At 40.8% G+C, this 16,616-nt stretch overlaps 1 protein-coding gene across 4 annotated transcripts in view; it reads left to right on the top strand.

The window, feature by feature from the left end:
- The window catches only part of LOC126293598 (protogenin A-like), a 450,940-nt gene that overhangs the window by 417,666 nt on the left and 16,658 nt on the right, over nucleotides 1-16,616 (top strand). For 3 of the 4 annotated variants that reach the window (XR_007552316.1, XM_049986877.1, XM_049986875.1), the window contains exons 17-18: nucleotides 1,387-1,694; nucleotides 6,197-6,307. Coding sequence is in view for 3 of the 4 variants with exons in the window: in XM_049986877.1 (XP_049842834.1) it covers nucleotides 1,387-1,694; nucleotides 6,197-6,307 (419 nt within the window). In the remaining variant the exon portion in view is untranslated. The remainder of the gene's footprint in view (nucleotides 1-1,386; nucleotides 1,695-6,196; nucleotides 6,308-16,616) is intronic. The other variant, XM_049986876.1, reaches the window with a different exon arrangement.

Genomic DNA, 16,616 nt, shown 5'->3' with positions numbered 1-16,616 from the left:
CTTTAAGAATGTTCAAAATTCCCTACCAAGAAACTGACTGGTTTTAAGTGTCATTAAGAAAGTTTTTAGTAGTCGTTTTTTGCAAAGGAAAAAAAAACATAACCAGCCAGTGTTAATAATGCTATTTATTCGCACAAATAGCGACGTTAACTGTTCCGAACTAACAGGTTCATATTCAGTTGTTCATATGTTTGTATAGCATTTGTTGTTGCTTACATTAGTTGTTAGTTGTTTTTTAGCCAACAACTAACATAAAGAACAAAAATTTTGACATCTGTCTGAAGATGAATCTGTTAGTTTAAAACTGGTAATGGTGCTATTTGTGTAAATATGTAGCATTATTATGGAGTGGGGTAGCACAGTGATTACCACACAGGACTAGCATTTGGGAGGAAGATGGTCCAAACATGCATCCAACCATCCTCATTTAGGTTTTCCACAATTTTCCTAAATCGCTTAAGGCAAATGCTGTGGTAGTTGCTGCGAATAGGCATAGCTGCTTTCGTTCTCTATCCTTCCCTAATCCAAGCTTGTGCTCCATCTCTAATGACCTCATTGTCAATGGGACGTTAAACACTAATCTACTCCTCTTCCTCCTCAGATAGCATCATTATCATTGGCTGTTTAGTGTTCTCTACTTTGGGAGGTTCAACTTACATTTTTTGTACACATCCATGGTCTAAAAATGTTAGTTTTTGACAAAATAGCAGGAAAAAGTTTTTGTTCCAAGATCCATTAATACTGAGACAGTATGTTTTATTTGTGATGATGCAAGTACAGAAATAAAGCATTAAGTTTGTAACTAGTAGAACTAAGGTTGGGAAAAAGCGCTTCTCATATTTTTTAAACTCAGAACCCCAGAAGGAAACACAGCCCGATACAAAAGTCATACACCATTCACTAACATATGTTTCAAAGACTTTCTACATAGTTTAGCACCTGACTCAAGTCTAGGGATATGCAAGACAGACCTCAGAACAGAGTGGTACTGAAAATGCATTTGTGAGAAATGGCACTTACAACATTTTTCCATTTCCACTCTTCATCTGCAAATGTATCAGTAATCAATAATAATATTTGAGAGAGAGAGAGAGAGAGAGAGAGAGAGAGAGAGAGAGAGAGAGTGTTGTCTTTATTTTACAGCTTTGTTTTTCTGTAGTCTGTCACACAGTCATAAAAGACAGTGTAAGCTATAGACCTTGACAACATTTAGCAAATCTTCTTGAATCAACCCCATGAAAACGCGGACAAACTTCTCATAAATGTTTCTTATTGTAAATGAGCTAGTATTAACAAGTGATAGAAGACTGGCCCAAAAAATTGTATGTGTAATATTGATGTGTCACGTGGTGTACTGAAATCTGAGTGTGAGGCACTGTCCACCAGTTTCACCTGTCCCTCCGGCAGGCATCGCAATCGGAGTGTCGGTGGGACTGGCGTGCGTCGTGGTGTGCGTGGCGGCCTTCCTGTGGCGCAGGCACTGCCCAAAGGTCCGGGGCGGGCGCCACCGGCGGGGCCGCGTCCCGGGGCTCGCGGGGTGCGGCGGCGGCCCGGAGGGGGGCGGCAGGGGCGCAGCCGGGCGGTACGCGCGGCCGCAGCAGCGCCAGTGGGAGCTGGAGGTGCTGGACGCGGCGCCGCCGCTGGCAGAGTCGCACATCCCGCCGCCGCCGCCACCCGAACTTTTTGACACCAAGGTGAGCGTGCGGGCAGTGGCCCAGTGAGGTGAAAGTGTGAGTGTGTTGACTACATGTTTGAGCTCGGAATAAAGACGTCTATCTCGAAGGTCACGAGATGTCAGAGCATCCTGGTGAGGAGGAGGAGGTGGTGGGAGAGAGCCTATGAGTTGTTTGTATTGAAGTGTTGTAGTTTCAAATTGGTATGATGCTGATCAGAGTATGGAAAATGAGCCACAATTATCAAAGGCCTTCACACCAGGTACAAATTGCTTCTTCAGATACCCAGAATCTGCATTTCATGATGATGTGGCATAATATTCGCTATCAGAACAATTAAATGAAGATTTCAGAGTACCGTATAGGAAGCTTAACTCAAAAGTCCACATCAGGAAGATGCGTGAAGTCTGCCAAAGTAGGGCTCCTTCACTGGAGTTCAGATAATTTGAGGCAATCTTTTCTACTTTTCGTTAAGATTGCCAACATTAGCAAATCGTTAATGGTAGAATTGTTGATGAGGATCATCTGTAGAAATACTTACTCCAACTGATGAGTCCTTTCAGAGACTGCTAGGACAAAGTGAGTCTGTTGTTGCAATTGGCTTCTACGTACATTGAAAAATGATGTCATATGGTGAATCAGATTCTTTTCTAACAAAAAATTTTTTACAATGGAAGCAAAATCTAATTTGGAAAATGACTGCTGGCTTGCACACAATCCGGAGTCTGTTGCCAGAACGAAATTTCCCCCAAGTCTTTGAGTGCTAAGTGTTGTGTTCAATGAGGGTCTTCGTGCCCCTCATTTATTTTTAACCAGTGGAAATGTCACAAATGAAGTTTATGTGAGTGTTATGGAAACATTGGCATCTGGAATTCAACATGTTTTTGTGCACAATGGTTCACTGGCTTCTGTAGCTGTTTGGCAAGAAACCTGGTTGTCTGATAATCTATATATTTTGTGTTCTAAGGACTTTTAGTCTCCCAACAATCACTATTTAAATCTGGGTCAGTACGTAAAGAGCTAAGTTGATAGTCTCTCGAACAAATCGAATTCCTATTGTGAGATGGGAGAAGGACTGCCATCGAGGCAGTTCACCATCGTGGACTGAGAAACAATTTATTGTGCATTTAGATCAGCAGCCATTATCTGAGGTAAAATGATTATTTTCTATATCCCCCTCTCCTATTTACCACATAAAGGCCCCTGTGTACCATATAAAATAATTTATTTAATGTGCCACTAGTAAAATTTTGTTAGAGAAACTTTCAAAATTTGTCCATATTGTGGTGATGTGCCCTGTATTGTAACATTGGTATGGGCAGTCAGCTGTGACATTTGCATGCAGATGCGCAGATAAATCCCTCAATTCCCATTACCCTAATCCTTTTTCATCTCTTGAACTGGAGATACATAACCTTCCTTCACAAAGCTAGATAGTGTTTCATTTGTTGCACAGGGTGTTACAAAAAGGTACGGCCAAACTTTCAGGAAACACTCCTCATACACAAATAAAGAAAAGATGTTATGTGGACAAGTATCCGGAAATGCTTAATTTCCATGTCAGAGCTTATTTTAGTTTTGTCAGTATGTACTGTACTTCCTCGATTCACTGCCAATTGGCCCAATTGAAGGAAGGTAATGTTGACTTCGGTGCAATCATGTCATCAACACAGATTTTCTGTGAACGTTTGGGCAGGCATTGTTGGTGATGTCTTGATTGGGCCCCGTGTTCATCCACCTACGCTCAATGGAGCATGTTATCAGATTTCATACGGGATACTCTGCCTGTGCTGCTAGAACATGTACCTTTACAAGTATGACACAACATGTGGTTCATGCGCGATGGAGCTCCTGCACGTTTCAGCTGAAGTGTTCGTACGCTTCTCAACAACAGATTCAGTGACCGATGGATTAGTAGAAACGGACCAATTCCGTGGCCTCCACCCTCTCCTGACCTCAATCCTCTTGACTTTCATTTATGGGGGATTTGAAAGCTCTTGTCTACGCAACCCCGGTACCAAATGTAGAGACTCTTCGTGCTCGTATTGTGGATGGCTGTGATACAATACGCCATTCTCCAGGGCTGCATCAGGGATTCCATACGACAGAGGATGGATGCATGTATCCTAGCTAATGGAGGACATTTCGAACATTTCCTGTAACAAAGTGTTTGAAGTCACGGTGGTATGTTCTGTTGCTGTGTGTTTCCATTTCATGATTAATATGATTTGAAGAGAAGTAATAAAATGAGCTCTAACATGGAAAGTAAGCGTTTCCTGACAGATTTCCACGTAACATATTTTCTTTCTTTGTGTGTGAGGAATGTTTCCTGAAAGTTTGGCCGTACCTTTTTGTAACACCCTGTATATCTGCTGCTGTCTGGTAAGTAGACGTTTAGACATTTTCCTTGTGTGGATGAGAGTGAGTCAATAATTAACCAGAGAAACATGGTACTAAAGGCAACACTTAATGCAAGAAATTGAAAGTTTTGTGTTGGCTACCTTGTGAACAGCATTACTTATTTGTCGGATTAAAATTTATGTAAACATAATATCTAAGGACTTAGTTTTGATGTCATCCCTGTGTGATGAAAATACTTTTGGAGAATAGCATTCTGTGATCCTATTTTAACTTTTGGAAAATATATAACCGTCAGAAGTATTCTCCTGCATGAAGAAACAGCATGGCAGTGGTTGTGTAAACTGTGTAAGCTTTTACACTAGAGTGGAAAAATTTAAAAGTTGCAGCAAAAGAGTAAACAACAAGCACTGCTCCCAGCATCCCTTCACATTATCACACTGATAACTTATCTGAGGAGGAGTTGGGGTAGGGAGTGAAATAAGTTCCATATAAATGTTCAGTATGTAACCATATTTAATTTGCAAGATCAGTATAAAATGACTTGTTCACTTCATTACATATTATTGTGCAAAATGATCAATGCAACATGCAACTTACTAACTAACAAGAATGTATTGTTGCCAAAGAATCTTGAATGAGTATTGGCACAACTCACTCCATCATCTAAATTGAACTGAATTACTGGGAATGTTATGGGGTGTGTGTTGAGAGAGCATACTGTCCTTCACACAGAACAGAGGTTTTTCTTTTGCACAGAGTTCAGTAGCAAAGAAGACGCAATTTTTGGACAGGATTTCAACCTGTGGAAACGTCCTGACTCTCCAGCCCACACGTAATTAAAATGGATGGGAAGATTATGCTGACCACCTTCCAAAGTGTCCATGATCAGTTTTATGTATGTATTTATTTATTTTTTGAGGAGCAACACACTACAACAGCCTATATTTCTCAGGCACTATTGAGAACAAGGTCAATCCTGCCGTGAAGAGGATATAGGCGCTGCTGCTTCAAGACAATGCTCGACTTCGTGCGGTCCATCTGACACCTGAAACTTTTAGTCGAGTAGGTTGAAAGCTACTGTCTCATCCTCCTGACCTTGCGCATTTGGATTTTTACCTGTTTGGTCTCACGAAAGAAGCTTTGTCAGCAAGTTAAATGGCAATGAAGGGGTTTAAAAATGCAAAATTTTCATCCAGATGTAAATAAAGGATTCTTTCCTAAGGAAATTAGAAGACTTGTAAGAAGATTAGATAAGTGCATAGAAGTTGGTTTGGATTGTGTAAAAAAATAGAGAGTTTAGCTTATTGATTTAATAAACCATTTCTAATGTAAAGTTATTTGTTTTTGTCTGTATAATTATTGTATGATCCTCATATTTGGATGTAATATCATTTTGGGCAGTTGTTTCCTTTTATAGACAATAGTTGGTATAAATAAGCTAGATAACTGGAAAACAGCCGTATTGCTTTTCTTAATGTGAAGGCATTTTAAGACCTATGTGTAATTGTTCATATCTTTATTGATGGCTCCTTTGTTGATGTCTTCTCTGCCTGTCATTTCCCAATATCCTTTCTGTTCCACTATACTTACTCGTACACTTGCGATCTTTCTGAACTGCTTGTAAGTGGTTCCTCATAACTTTTGTATCAGAAGTCTATTTTCACAAGTACCTACTGTTACTATTGTTTTCATATTAAAGGAACAAACCAGTTTTATCTGTCCACACATGATTAACTGTGGTACTCCCCATCCTTCCTATCAGTATCCTTTGTATGCCCTGCATGTCTTCACCTTACTGCTAATACTGAAGTGCAGTTCAGCACTGAATTAGTTGTCCAGAACCACGTAAATTCTTCATTGAGTAAGGTGTTAAATAAACCTCCTTTTATCCCAGTCGTAGAAGCTCTTGCAGTGAATATAACCTTTTCTCTCGATCGACACTGTTCGTCTTTTTGCCGAATGTTGTAACTGGGCTGTCTCCCTAGTAATTTTCTTTGGTGGCCTGTCTGTGGATAACTTGGCTCCTCTCTCACTGCCTCGCATACCAGCCTCACCATCCGATCTCTCACAAAACTGGGCACATGTCGGCTAGTTTGTATTCCGCACTGCTGCGCTCCTGTGTATCGTGATCGTCTCATCTGATTTGGGTTTGGTTTCTGCAGGGCGGCTACCCGAACGGTCACACAAACGGAGTGAAGCGTCCGGTGCTGAGCAACGGTCGCATCCCTAATGGCCACACGTCCACGGGCATCCACATTACCGAGAATCCACAGGTGAGGCAGCGGACAGTTTCACCCGGGAGGGGTCGGCTTTGTGAGCGCAAAATGTTGGCCACGTTCTGCGACGCCGGTGCAGACGGGTCTCTGTGAGCGTGGCTGAATAATTTCGATCTGTCACCATGTGGAGAATTAATAAATCTCATAAAGTCGTAACTGGCTTCCCGAAGCATGTGAAGGTACAGTGCCTTATTTTCTATTTTCTTGGGACCACGATCCTGCAGTATTTTAGAAATGACAGCATATTCCTCCTGGAGTATTTTTAATTTTATTTATTTACCTTCATAATTTTGTCTATTTTGCTAGTTCTGGGCAATGGCTGTAACAATATACATTTGTTGAAAAACAAATTCAATTTTAGGAATACACTCTTTCTTTTTGTAAAAGACAAATTATTTATAAATATGTGTCACTAGTGTAGCAGTGCGCATTCATTCCTACTGAGGAGACGTTGGTTGTTCTTAGGTAAACTATGTTTTCTTGTTGTTGTGGTCTTCAGGCTGAAGATTGGTTTGAGGCAGCACTCTGTGCTAGTCTTCCTCATCCAACCCTCTTTATCTCGAAATAACTATTGAAAACTGCATTCATTGGACCTACTTACTGTATTCATCCCAAGGTCTCTGTCTACAATTTTTACCACATACTCTTCCCTCCAATACCATCTTGACAGTTCCTCGGTGCCTTAGAATGTGTCCTATCAACCGATCTTTCTTTTAGTCAAATTGTGTCCCATTTTTCTTTTCTCCCCAATTCACTTCATTACCCCCCTTACATGTTTTGTGATCTAGTCATGTAACATTCAGTTTTCTTCTATTGCATCACATTTTAACACAACACAGCCTGTAAAAGTTTCTGGCACTCTGTGATTTCTGTAACAGTCAGTGCTCGGAAGAATCTAAGAGCGCAGCTTCCCCGATTATTACTTCATGCTGCTGTGGGCTATTTCCAAGTAGTGAGAGCTCGAAGTCAGTTGTTTGCTATTCTAGCGCTTCAGAGAACTGCTAGGTGGATGTTCCTTGTTCCAGACAGTGCTACACAACTTGAAAAGCATATAACAGGCACGACTATATCTGCACATTTGGCATTGCAGTGTGCTTCTTGATCACAAAAGTTCATCATAAAATGAGGAGCATTTCGACTGTGAAGAAATTCTGAGACTTTTTCAAGAATCTAGATCCAAAATTGGCAGTGATGGCTTTGGAATCGATGACAGTATTTGTGAAAGAAATTGTAATCTGCTTTTTTCCTTCATCTTATAAACAGGAGCCACAAAAAGATGTAAAAAAAGGTGTACAACATATGGAGGACTGCATTAGTCTTTTGGTCTGGTAGGAATGCGTTAAAACTTTGTATTATCTTCTTGTCCGAAGTACTTACCACTTTTGTACAAGGCTACACTTCAGACAGATACCTTCAGAGAAGACTTCCTAACACTATTTTACTCAATGTTTACACATTTCTCCTCTTCAGAAACACTTTTGCGGCCATTGCCAGTCTGTGTTTTATACCCTGTCTAGTATGGCCATCATCAGTTGTTGTGCTGTGTCTTATTTCCTAATCTAATATCCTCATCACCATATTAATTTGACTATATTCCATTACTCTTGTTTTGCTTTTGTTGATGTTCATCTTATATCCTCCTTTTAAGACACTGTCTATTCCATCCAGCTGCTCTTCCAAGTCCTTTCCTGTATCTACTGTAATTACATTGTCACCAGCAAATCTATTTTTTTAAATTTCTTTTCTCTGAACCTTAATTCCTTTTCCAAATTTTTCATTCATTTTCTTTACTGCTTGCTCAATGTACAGATTAAATAACTTTGCAGTAGACTACAACCGTGTTGCACTCCCTTCTCAACTACTGCTTCCCTTTCATGCCCCTCAACACTTACAGCTGTTGTCTGGTCACTGTACAAGTTGTAAATAGCCTTTTGCTCCCTGTATTTTACCCCTCTTCAGAATTTGAAAGGGAGTATTCCAGTCTACTTTGTAAAAAGCTTTCTCTAACTCTACAGATGCTATACATCTAGGTTTACCTGTCCTTAATGTGTCTTCCAAGAGATGTTGTAGGGTCAGTGTTAACCTCTCGCATTCCTACATTTCTCCAGGATGCAAATTAATGTTCCCCGATGTCAAATTCTATCAGTTTTTCCAGTCTTCTGTAAAGAATTTGTGTTACTATTTTGCAACCAGTACTTATTAAACTGATAGTTCAGTAACATTCACTCTGGTCAGCACTTGATATCTGTGCTGTTGGAAGTATTACATTCTTTCTGAAGTCTGGGCGCATTTGACTGTCTCACATGCCCTCCACACCAAATGGAAGAGTTATGTCATGGCTGACCCTCCCAGTGACCTCAGTAATTGTTAGTGAAAGTTTTGTTCTGCAGGGGCTGTGTCTTATTTTAGGTCCTTCAGTGCTTTGTCAAATTCTTCTTGGAGTATCACATCTCCCATCTTCACTTTCTATGACATTTATCTTCAAGTTCATTTCCCTTATAAAGACCCTCTATATAATCATTCCACCTTTCAGCTTCCCCTTCATTGGCTATCCATGTGAGCTCTCAATATTGACACAGCTGCTGCTGTTTCCTCCAAAGGTCTCTTTAATTTTCCTGTAGATAATATCTGTCTTTCAGATAGTTACCCACAGTTCTACAGCTTTGCATTTGTGTTCTAGCTATTTCTGCTTAGCCATTTTACGTTTTGTTTCAATCTCATTTTTTTACATGTCTGTATTTCCTTTCACCTACTTCACATGCAGAATTTTAAAATTCCCTCCTTTTGTCAACTAAATTCACAATTTTCTATTTTATCAAAGGATTTATAATGGGCCTTATCTTTTAAGCTGTGTAATTCTGTGGCTTCCTCTTTCATTCCTTTTCCCCAGTCCACATTCATCTTTCCTTCTGTTCATTACCTACTATCGAATTCCAGCCCTCGTCACAATTAAATTTTTGTCTCTGTTAACTATCTGAATAATTTACTTGTATCTCATCATACATTCATTCAATCTCTTCAGCATCTGTGGAGCTGGTTGTCATATAAACTATTGTGGTGGGTGTGAGCTTAGTGTCTATCTTGGCTATGATAATGTGTTCACTATGCTATTCATAGGAGCGTACCTGCATTCCTGTTTTCTCACTTACTATTAAACCTACTCTGGCATTACCCCTACTTGATTTTGTATTTATAACTCTATATTCACTGGACTGGAAGTCCTGTTCCTCTTGCAACTGCACATTCCACTCACTCACAGTATTAGTCAACCACAATATTATTGCACTAGGGAGTGAGGGCATTTTGATCGACTTATCGTGAGTTTTTATTGTGATATTTCATGAGGACACACTGAACCATTTTATAGTGTATACACAACTATCTTGAAATCATTCACAGTGTAATGCATTCCTTAGTCACTGCTGCACTTGTTTAACGCAACATCACTGCACGTTTCTGACAATGGCCACAGGAGGCCAAGTGCAGTAATCTCGTGTTGGCTAATACTTGTTGTTGATGGCAGTAATGCCCACATTACTCATTGCCCTCAAGCTCGTGTTTAGTACTACTCCGTTCTGTCTCAGGATTGTTTACGTGGAAGTGTCAGTTGTACTTTAACTGTGATACAGTGCAGTACGGGTAGGTTTACTGATGAATAATCGGCCCTATTTGGGTTCACTGAGTAAACTGGAAGAGTGGTATGACGCTTCTACGTTAAGCTGTTCTCAATCACATAACAGCACTTTTGTATCAGTATGAGGGAAGTTGCATTACTATATGTAGAGGTCTGTGCGGATAAGAAAAGTGCAATCCGAATCCGCATCCGCAGCAATTAATCCGCATCTGCAAGTTCCTTATCCGCATCTGCATATATTTAAGTTTTGAATGAGTAATTAATAGTAATAGACAGTAGTACTTAGAATTATCGTATGTAATGACATAGTTATTGTTAGGGTGCCATTTCTGTGACAACTTAACTACTGTTTATATATACTAAGATGGTATCTGTCCATTCGGACATGTCCGAAATAACAGATACCATCAGTGACCATGCAGCTTGTTAGAATGAAATTACAATGAAACGAACACCCTTAGTTGCTTACAGGCGTTGACATACGCCAACGGGGACAGATGAAAATGTGAGCCCTGACCGGGATCTCCTGCTTACATGGCAGACGCTCTGTCCATCTGATGGTAGACAGTGGGCAGGTTTGCCACCGAGAGAGCACTTCACAGGCCACACAAAAGACACGGTTGCGGAAACGGATTAGGCGCAGGTCTCTTGGGTACAGCTACGTCAGTCATAGCCAGGGGCTGAGGACAACAGACATCTGCTCTACCCGGGCCCTGCAAGATTCCAAGAATGTCAACAGATTTGAAGTTTTGAACTAACATTGCAACATACGTACTGGGCAGATGCCTTGCTCATTATCCACAGATGACCCGCAAATATCCGCGCCGGTCGCGATTTTATCAGCCAAGTAACAAATACCGTGGATATCCGCATCCGCGCAGACCTCTAACTATATGCTACGAGTTTTAGATTTTGATGGTTGCATAGTAAAAGCTTTTCACTGTTGGAAAGATATTTTTATAGAATATTTTGGAGTAAAAAAACCAAATAAGTCAATTATATTATTATTCTATAACAAGTTGGTGGATACTATGGTCTCTTATCCCCAATGAAACTTCAAAATGTTGTCAGTGGAGTCTGGGTTTGTCTGGTATTAAAAGGTGTATCACTTAACTAAGTCTAAAGCATTACGACAAATAGGTGTCAAGCAAAAATTCACCAATATGCACTATATGATCAAAAGTATTTGGAAGAATGGCAGCCCATTCTTCTGCAAGAGCCAAAACCAGAGATGGTAGTGATGTTGGATGATGGAGCCTGGAGTGATGTCAATGTTCTAACTCATCCAAAAAGTGTTGCATTTGGTTCAGGTTGGGACTGTGAGCAGGCCAGTCCATTTCAGGACAGTTGTTGTCCACAAGCTATTGCCTCTCGGATACTGCATTGCCATCCTCATCAGTCAATCCTTACAGACCAATATCTTTAACATCCCTTTGCTACAGAATTCTTGAACTTGTTCCCATTTCAAATATAGTGAAGTTTCTTGAGATCGTGCAAAACTCAGCTTGCCCATTTTCATACGATATCCTGCAAACTATGGATGTAGGGCAGCGAGCAGATTCCATGATTCCATATTCCTAGATTGCCGAAAAGTGTTTGACGCAGTTCCCTGCTGCAGACTGTTAAAGGTATGAGCATACAGAATGAGTTCTCAGATACGTGTGTGGCCTGAAGACTTCTTAAGTAACAGGGCCCAGTTCACTGTCCTCAATGGTGATTGTTCATCAGGCACAAGGCTATCATCCAGAGTGCCACAGGGAAGTGGAATTGGACAATGCTTATGCTCTGTATACGTGACTCGACAGACAGATGAGTGGCAATTTGCAGCTCTTTGCTGATGTGCTGATGATGCCGTGGTGTATGTGTAAGTGTGATCGTTGAGTGATTGTAGGAGGATACAGGATGATGTAAACAAAACTTCTAATTAGTCTGATGAATGGAAGCTGGCTCTCAATGTGTGTGTGTGTGTGTGTGTGTGTGTGTGTGTGCGCGTGTGTGTGTGGGAGGGGGAATTGCAAGTTAATGTAGATGAGTAGGCAAAACAATCCAGTAATGTTCGAATACAGCGTTACTAATGTGCTACTTGGCACAGTCAAATCGATTAAATATCTAAGAATAACGCTGCCAATTAAAATGAAATGGAACAGCCGTGGGATGGTTGTGCATGAGGTGAATGGTCAACTCCAGTGTATTGAGGGAGTTTTAGAAAAGTGTAGCTCATCTGTAAACAAGGTCCCACATACGAGGCGTGTTTTTTTAAGTAAGTACTGTTTTGAAATAAAAAAGGACATGCTAAGATATCTCAATAATTTTATTTTTACATGAAAGCCTGTACCTTAATCTACGTACTGACGCCATTACAGTCTGATTCCTCCTTGTTTAACTTGTGTACTGAGAGTTTAAGATGCCTCCGATAATCGTGAGTCCCACCGACTGTGAAGTACGGGCTGTTATAAGATTTCTTGGTGCTTAAGGTGTAAAAGCTATCAATATTCATTGTGAGATCTGTGCATTTTATGGAGAAGACATTACGAGTGATGGAATGGTGAGAAAGTGGGTGAGAGCATTTAAAGATGGCCGCACAAATGAGCATGATGAACAACGGAGTGGGCATCCTTTGGTCATTAATGGAAGTTTGGCGCAGAAGGTGGACAATAAGGTGAGGGAAAACAAACGCTTTATGATTTCCTCCTTGCGGGATGCCTTTCCTAATGTTTCTCATAGTGTTTTGTATGGCATTGTGACAGAGCACTTGAATTATCGAAAATTGTGTGCACGTTGGGTACCGAAAATGTTGACGGATGTACACAAAACCAAACATTTAGACAGTGCATTGACTTTCCTTGAGCAGTACCGCAATGATGGTCATGATTTCTGAAGCCAAATTGTTATGGGCGATGAAACATGGGCGGCCTGCATCACATCAGATGCAAAGCAACAGTCCATGGAAGTTGATCAAGGGCATTGTTTTGCTGCAAGACAATGCCCGTCCGCATGTGGCGAATCAGCCCAAAGATCTCATCACATCTTTTCAACAGGAAACTCTAGATCATCCTCCGTACAGCCCTGATCTTGTGCCCAGTGACTACCATCTGTTCCTGCACTTTAAGAAACACCTGGGTGGTCAGCGTCTTCAAGACGATGACGAATTCAAAACAGTGGTGATGTAGTTGTTAACAAGTCAGGCGGCAGACTTCTAGGAGGAGGGTATCAAAAACTGGTACAACATTATGACAAGTGCCTCAATATTGACGAAAATTATGTAGATAAGTAGATTAAGGTACAGGCTTTCATGCGAAAATAAAATTATTGAGATATCTTAGCATGTCTTTTTTAAATTTCAAAACGGTACTTACTTAAAAAACACGCCTCGTAGAACACTCGTGGAACTAATTCTCGAGTACTGCTCGAGTGTCTGGGGTCCCCACCAGCTCAGATTTAAGCAAGACATGACAGCAATTCAGAGGTGGGCTGCTAGAATCGTTACCGGTAGGTTCGATCAACATGTGAGTGTTACGGAGATGCTCTGTAAAATAAAATGAGAAACCCTGGAGGGAACGCGGTGTTCTTCTGGAGGAGAAATATTGAGAAATTTTAAAGAACCAGTATTTGAAGCTGACAGCGGAACGATCCTACTGTCGCCGATATACATTTAGCGTAAGGACCGCAAAGGTATGAAAAATTAGGGGTCGTACGGAAAAGTGTAGACTGTGGTTTTTGCCTCACTCTATATGCAAGTGGAACAGGAGAGGATATGACTGCCAGTGGTACTGTACGGTGGTCTGCAGGTTATGTAAGTGTAGATTATATCAGTACTGCGTACCTCTTTTGTACGCAGTATACAAAACCGTAAAATGTGTTTCTATCCTCCTGCATTTAGCATTACCTTAAGAGGACAGTACCCCAGCTAGGAAAAACATCCCCGTACAGTAACACAATCACCTTCGTGTTTCACTCCTCCACACTATAGTGCCGACAGGTGACATTCTCCAGGCATTCGACAAATGCAAACCGTTCCGTCAGACGTCCGAGGGTTATAGCACTTGTGTCACTTTGTACGGCTTGTTTCCTGTCGTCCGTCATCCCACCGAGTCACTTTTTACACTACCTTGAGCGTCGCTTGGCACCAACTACAGAAATGTGTGTGGGTTACGAGCAGCTGCTCGACTGTTGCAGACCATTCTTTTTAATTTTGCACACAGTCGCCGTGCCAGCTGGACAGCTGGTACCGCTTTGGAACTCATGAGCGATTCGTGCCACTGGCGATATGTGATGCTTTATGTCCACTGTAAGCAATGATCGATATTCCCAGTCTACATCTACACTCCGCAAGCCACCCGACGATGTGTGGTGGAGGGTACTTTGAGTACCTCTATTGGTTCTCCCCTCTATTTCAGTTTCGTATTGTTTGTGGAAAGAAGGATTGTTGATATGCCTCTGTGTGGACTCTAATCTGTCTGATTTTATCCTCATGGTCTCTTTGCGAGATATATGTATGAGGGAGCAATATACTGCTTGACTCCTCGGTGAAGGTATGTTCTCAAAACTTCAACAAAAGCCAATACCGAGCTACTGACTGTCTCTCCTGCAAAGTCTTCCAATGGAGTTTATCTATCATCTCCATAACGCTTTCACGATTACTAAATGATCCTGTAACAAAGCGCACTGCTCTCCGTTGTATCTTCTCTATGTCTTCTATCAACCCTCTCTGGTACGGATCTCACACTGCTGAGCAATATTCAAGCAGTACTGTAACGTACTTCATTTTTGCAGTGTGTAGTTGGAGTCAGCCCAAAGAAATACTGCCCATCACACATGTTATGCATGATGCCATATCAGTGGGAAGTGTCAGTTTGTTTCCCATTACAAACAAAATGATTTTTAAAATGGAATTTTACAAGCACATTCAATAGGACAATGCCAAATTAGTGTAGTGTAGTATTTGTGTGATTGATATATTAACGGCGACAGTAAAACATGAAAAATAACCACTGCTCTGTCCCCCACTGACTGTTACTGCCTTGCAGCAGTGCTGCTCAGTCACTGTTGGAGCACTGGTTACTCTTCCTATTTTATGGTCTCTATTAATACATATCGATGAAATGAATATTGCACTACTATAACTTGAGACCTCTCTGTCAAATGGAGATGTAAAATTGCACTTTAAAAACAATCTGTTTGTAACTGGAATGAAAGTGACAATTTCCATTGATACTGAGCATTGCATGAAACACATGATGAACAGTATTTGTTTGGCCTGATTAAAGTTGCACATTGCAAAAACAAAACTATGAAGTTCTTCCAAAGTACCAGAGAAAATGCACCTGAGAACTCTCGGGTATAGCTTTCAATGTAGCAAGACTTAGATTCATTTGTAGTGAAGTACTATGTCCTTTAGATTACAAGAAACCCTAATTTCTTGTGCACGTGGCATGAATGTTACGATTTTTGAGAACAGAATGTGTCCTTAAATTTTTATCGCCTTTTTTTGGAGCTGTATGTTGCTACAGCTGTTACTTGATAATGGGCCAATACCCAAAATCACAATCATATGATACCAGTTTACACAGAAACTGTTGTCGTTTCTAAACTGAGTTGTATATTTTTTCTAGTGGTCATGAAATACAAGCTTGTGCATTCCATTCATTTACTCGTTCACACATCATGTTTCCTAAATCCCATAATGGAAGAGTGTCTTTAGGCTTGGGAGCAACTCAAGTTATACACTTCCAGTTGCTTCTGGGAGTGTAGTTAATTAAGTACATATTTCATAGATAATATTCATGACAAATATTATGATTTGGAGAATGTCAACTGAAGAAATTGTTTCACAATTTTGATGACATTTCAGCAGCACAATTTGCTGACATTGTCGGAGCTTCACCCTCAACTGCTGAAGGTGGACTAGAGTTGAGCTCAGGGCAGCAGATTATGTCTACGTTTTGTGCGAATGTCTGAAGGCTTTCTCCCTGGTCATTATTGTCACGGTTCTCCCCTTGTTACCTGCAATGGTCATTCGCTGAAGCACGGGAATCCAGGATCTTTTTACTTTGAGCCTTTCCTCTTTCTTATTGAAGTTATTACCATGTCCTTTCAGCAAATTTTACTATGCGGTCGGCCTCGCACAGTGCGTGCCCTGCTGTGGCTGATTTTTGCACCTGTCCCAACCTGCAGTGCTTTTTGTGTTTGATGAACATGGTGTCGATGGATTATGCAGTCATTCCAATAAGACTTTTGCACATGTAGGGAGTATGGGGTATATTCTTGACGTCGCTAATGGAATCCCTTTTGTCCTTGCTGATCCAAAACACCCTTTGATGTTCTTGTTTGGTTTGTAAATGATATTTATGCCTTGCTTGTGGCATTATGCAATGTGGCGATATTTGATAGAAAGGCCTTACCTGATATTTCTTTTTCTGACATATCCCTTCACCTGAGTTAGAAAAGAGGGATGATTAATATTCTTGAAACACATGCAAGATGAGTATGTGAGGTGCAGCACCTGGAAAGCCTTTTGCAGGAGCAGTGGGTATTCTACCAGTTGCATAAGAAGTATCACTAAATCTAACACTCAGAAAAGTGACAAAACAGAAGAAGAAATGTCTGGTATGGCCTTCCCTCTATACATTCATAGTATGACTGATAGGACTGGTCATATTTCACACGGACATA

Source organism: Schistocerca gregaria, chromosome 10 (genome assembly GCF_023897955.1).
Source record: "Schistocerca gregaria isolate iqSchGreg1 chromosome 10, iqSchGreg1.2, whole genome shotgun sequence".
Lineage (NCBI taxonomy): Eukaryota > Metazoa > Arthropoda > Insecta > Orthoptera > Acrididae > Schistocerca > Schistocerca gregaria.
This window is presented reverse-complemented; position numbering and strand designations above follow the sequence as displayed.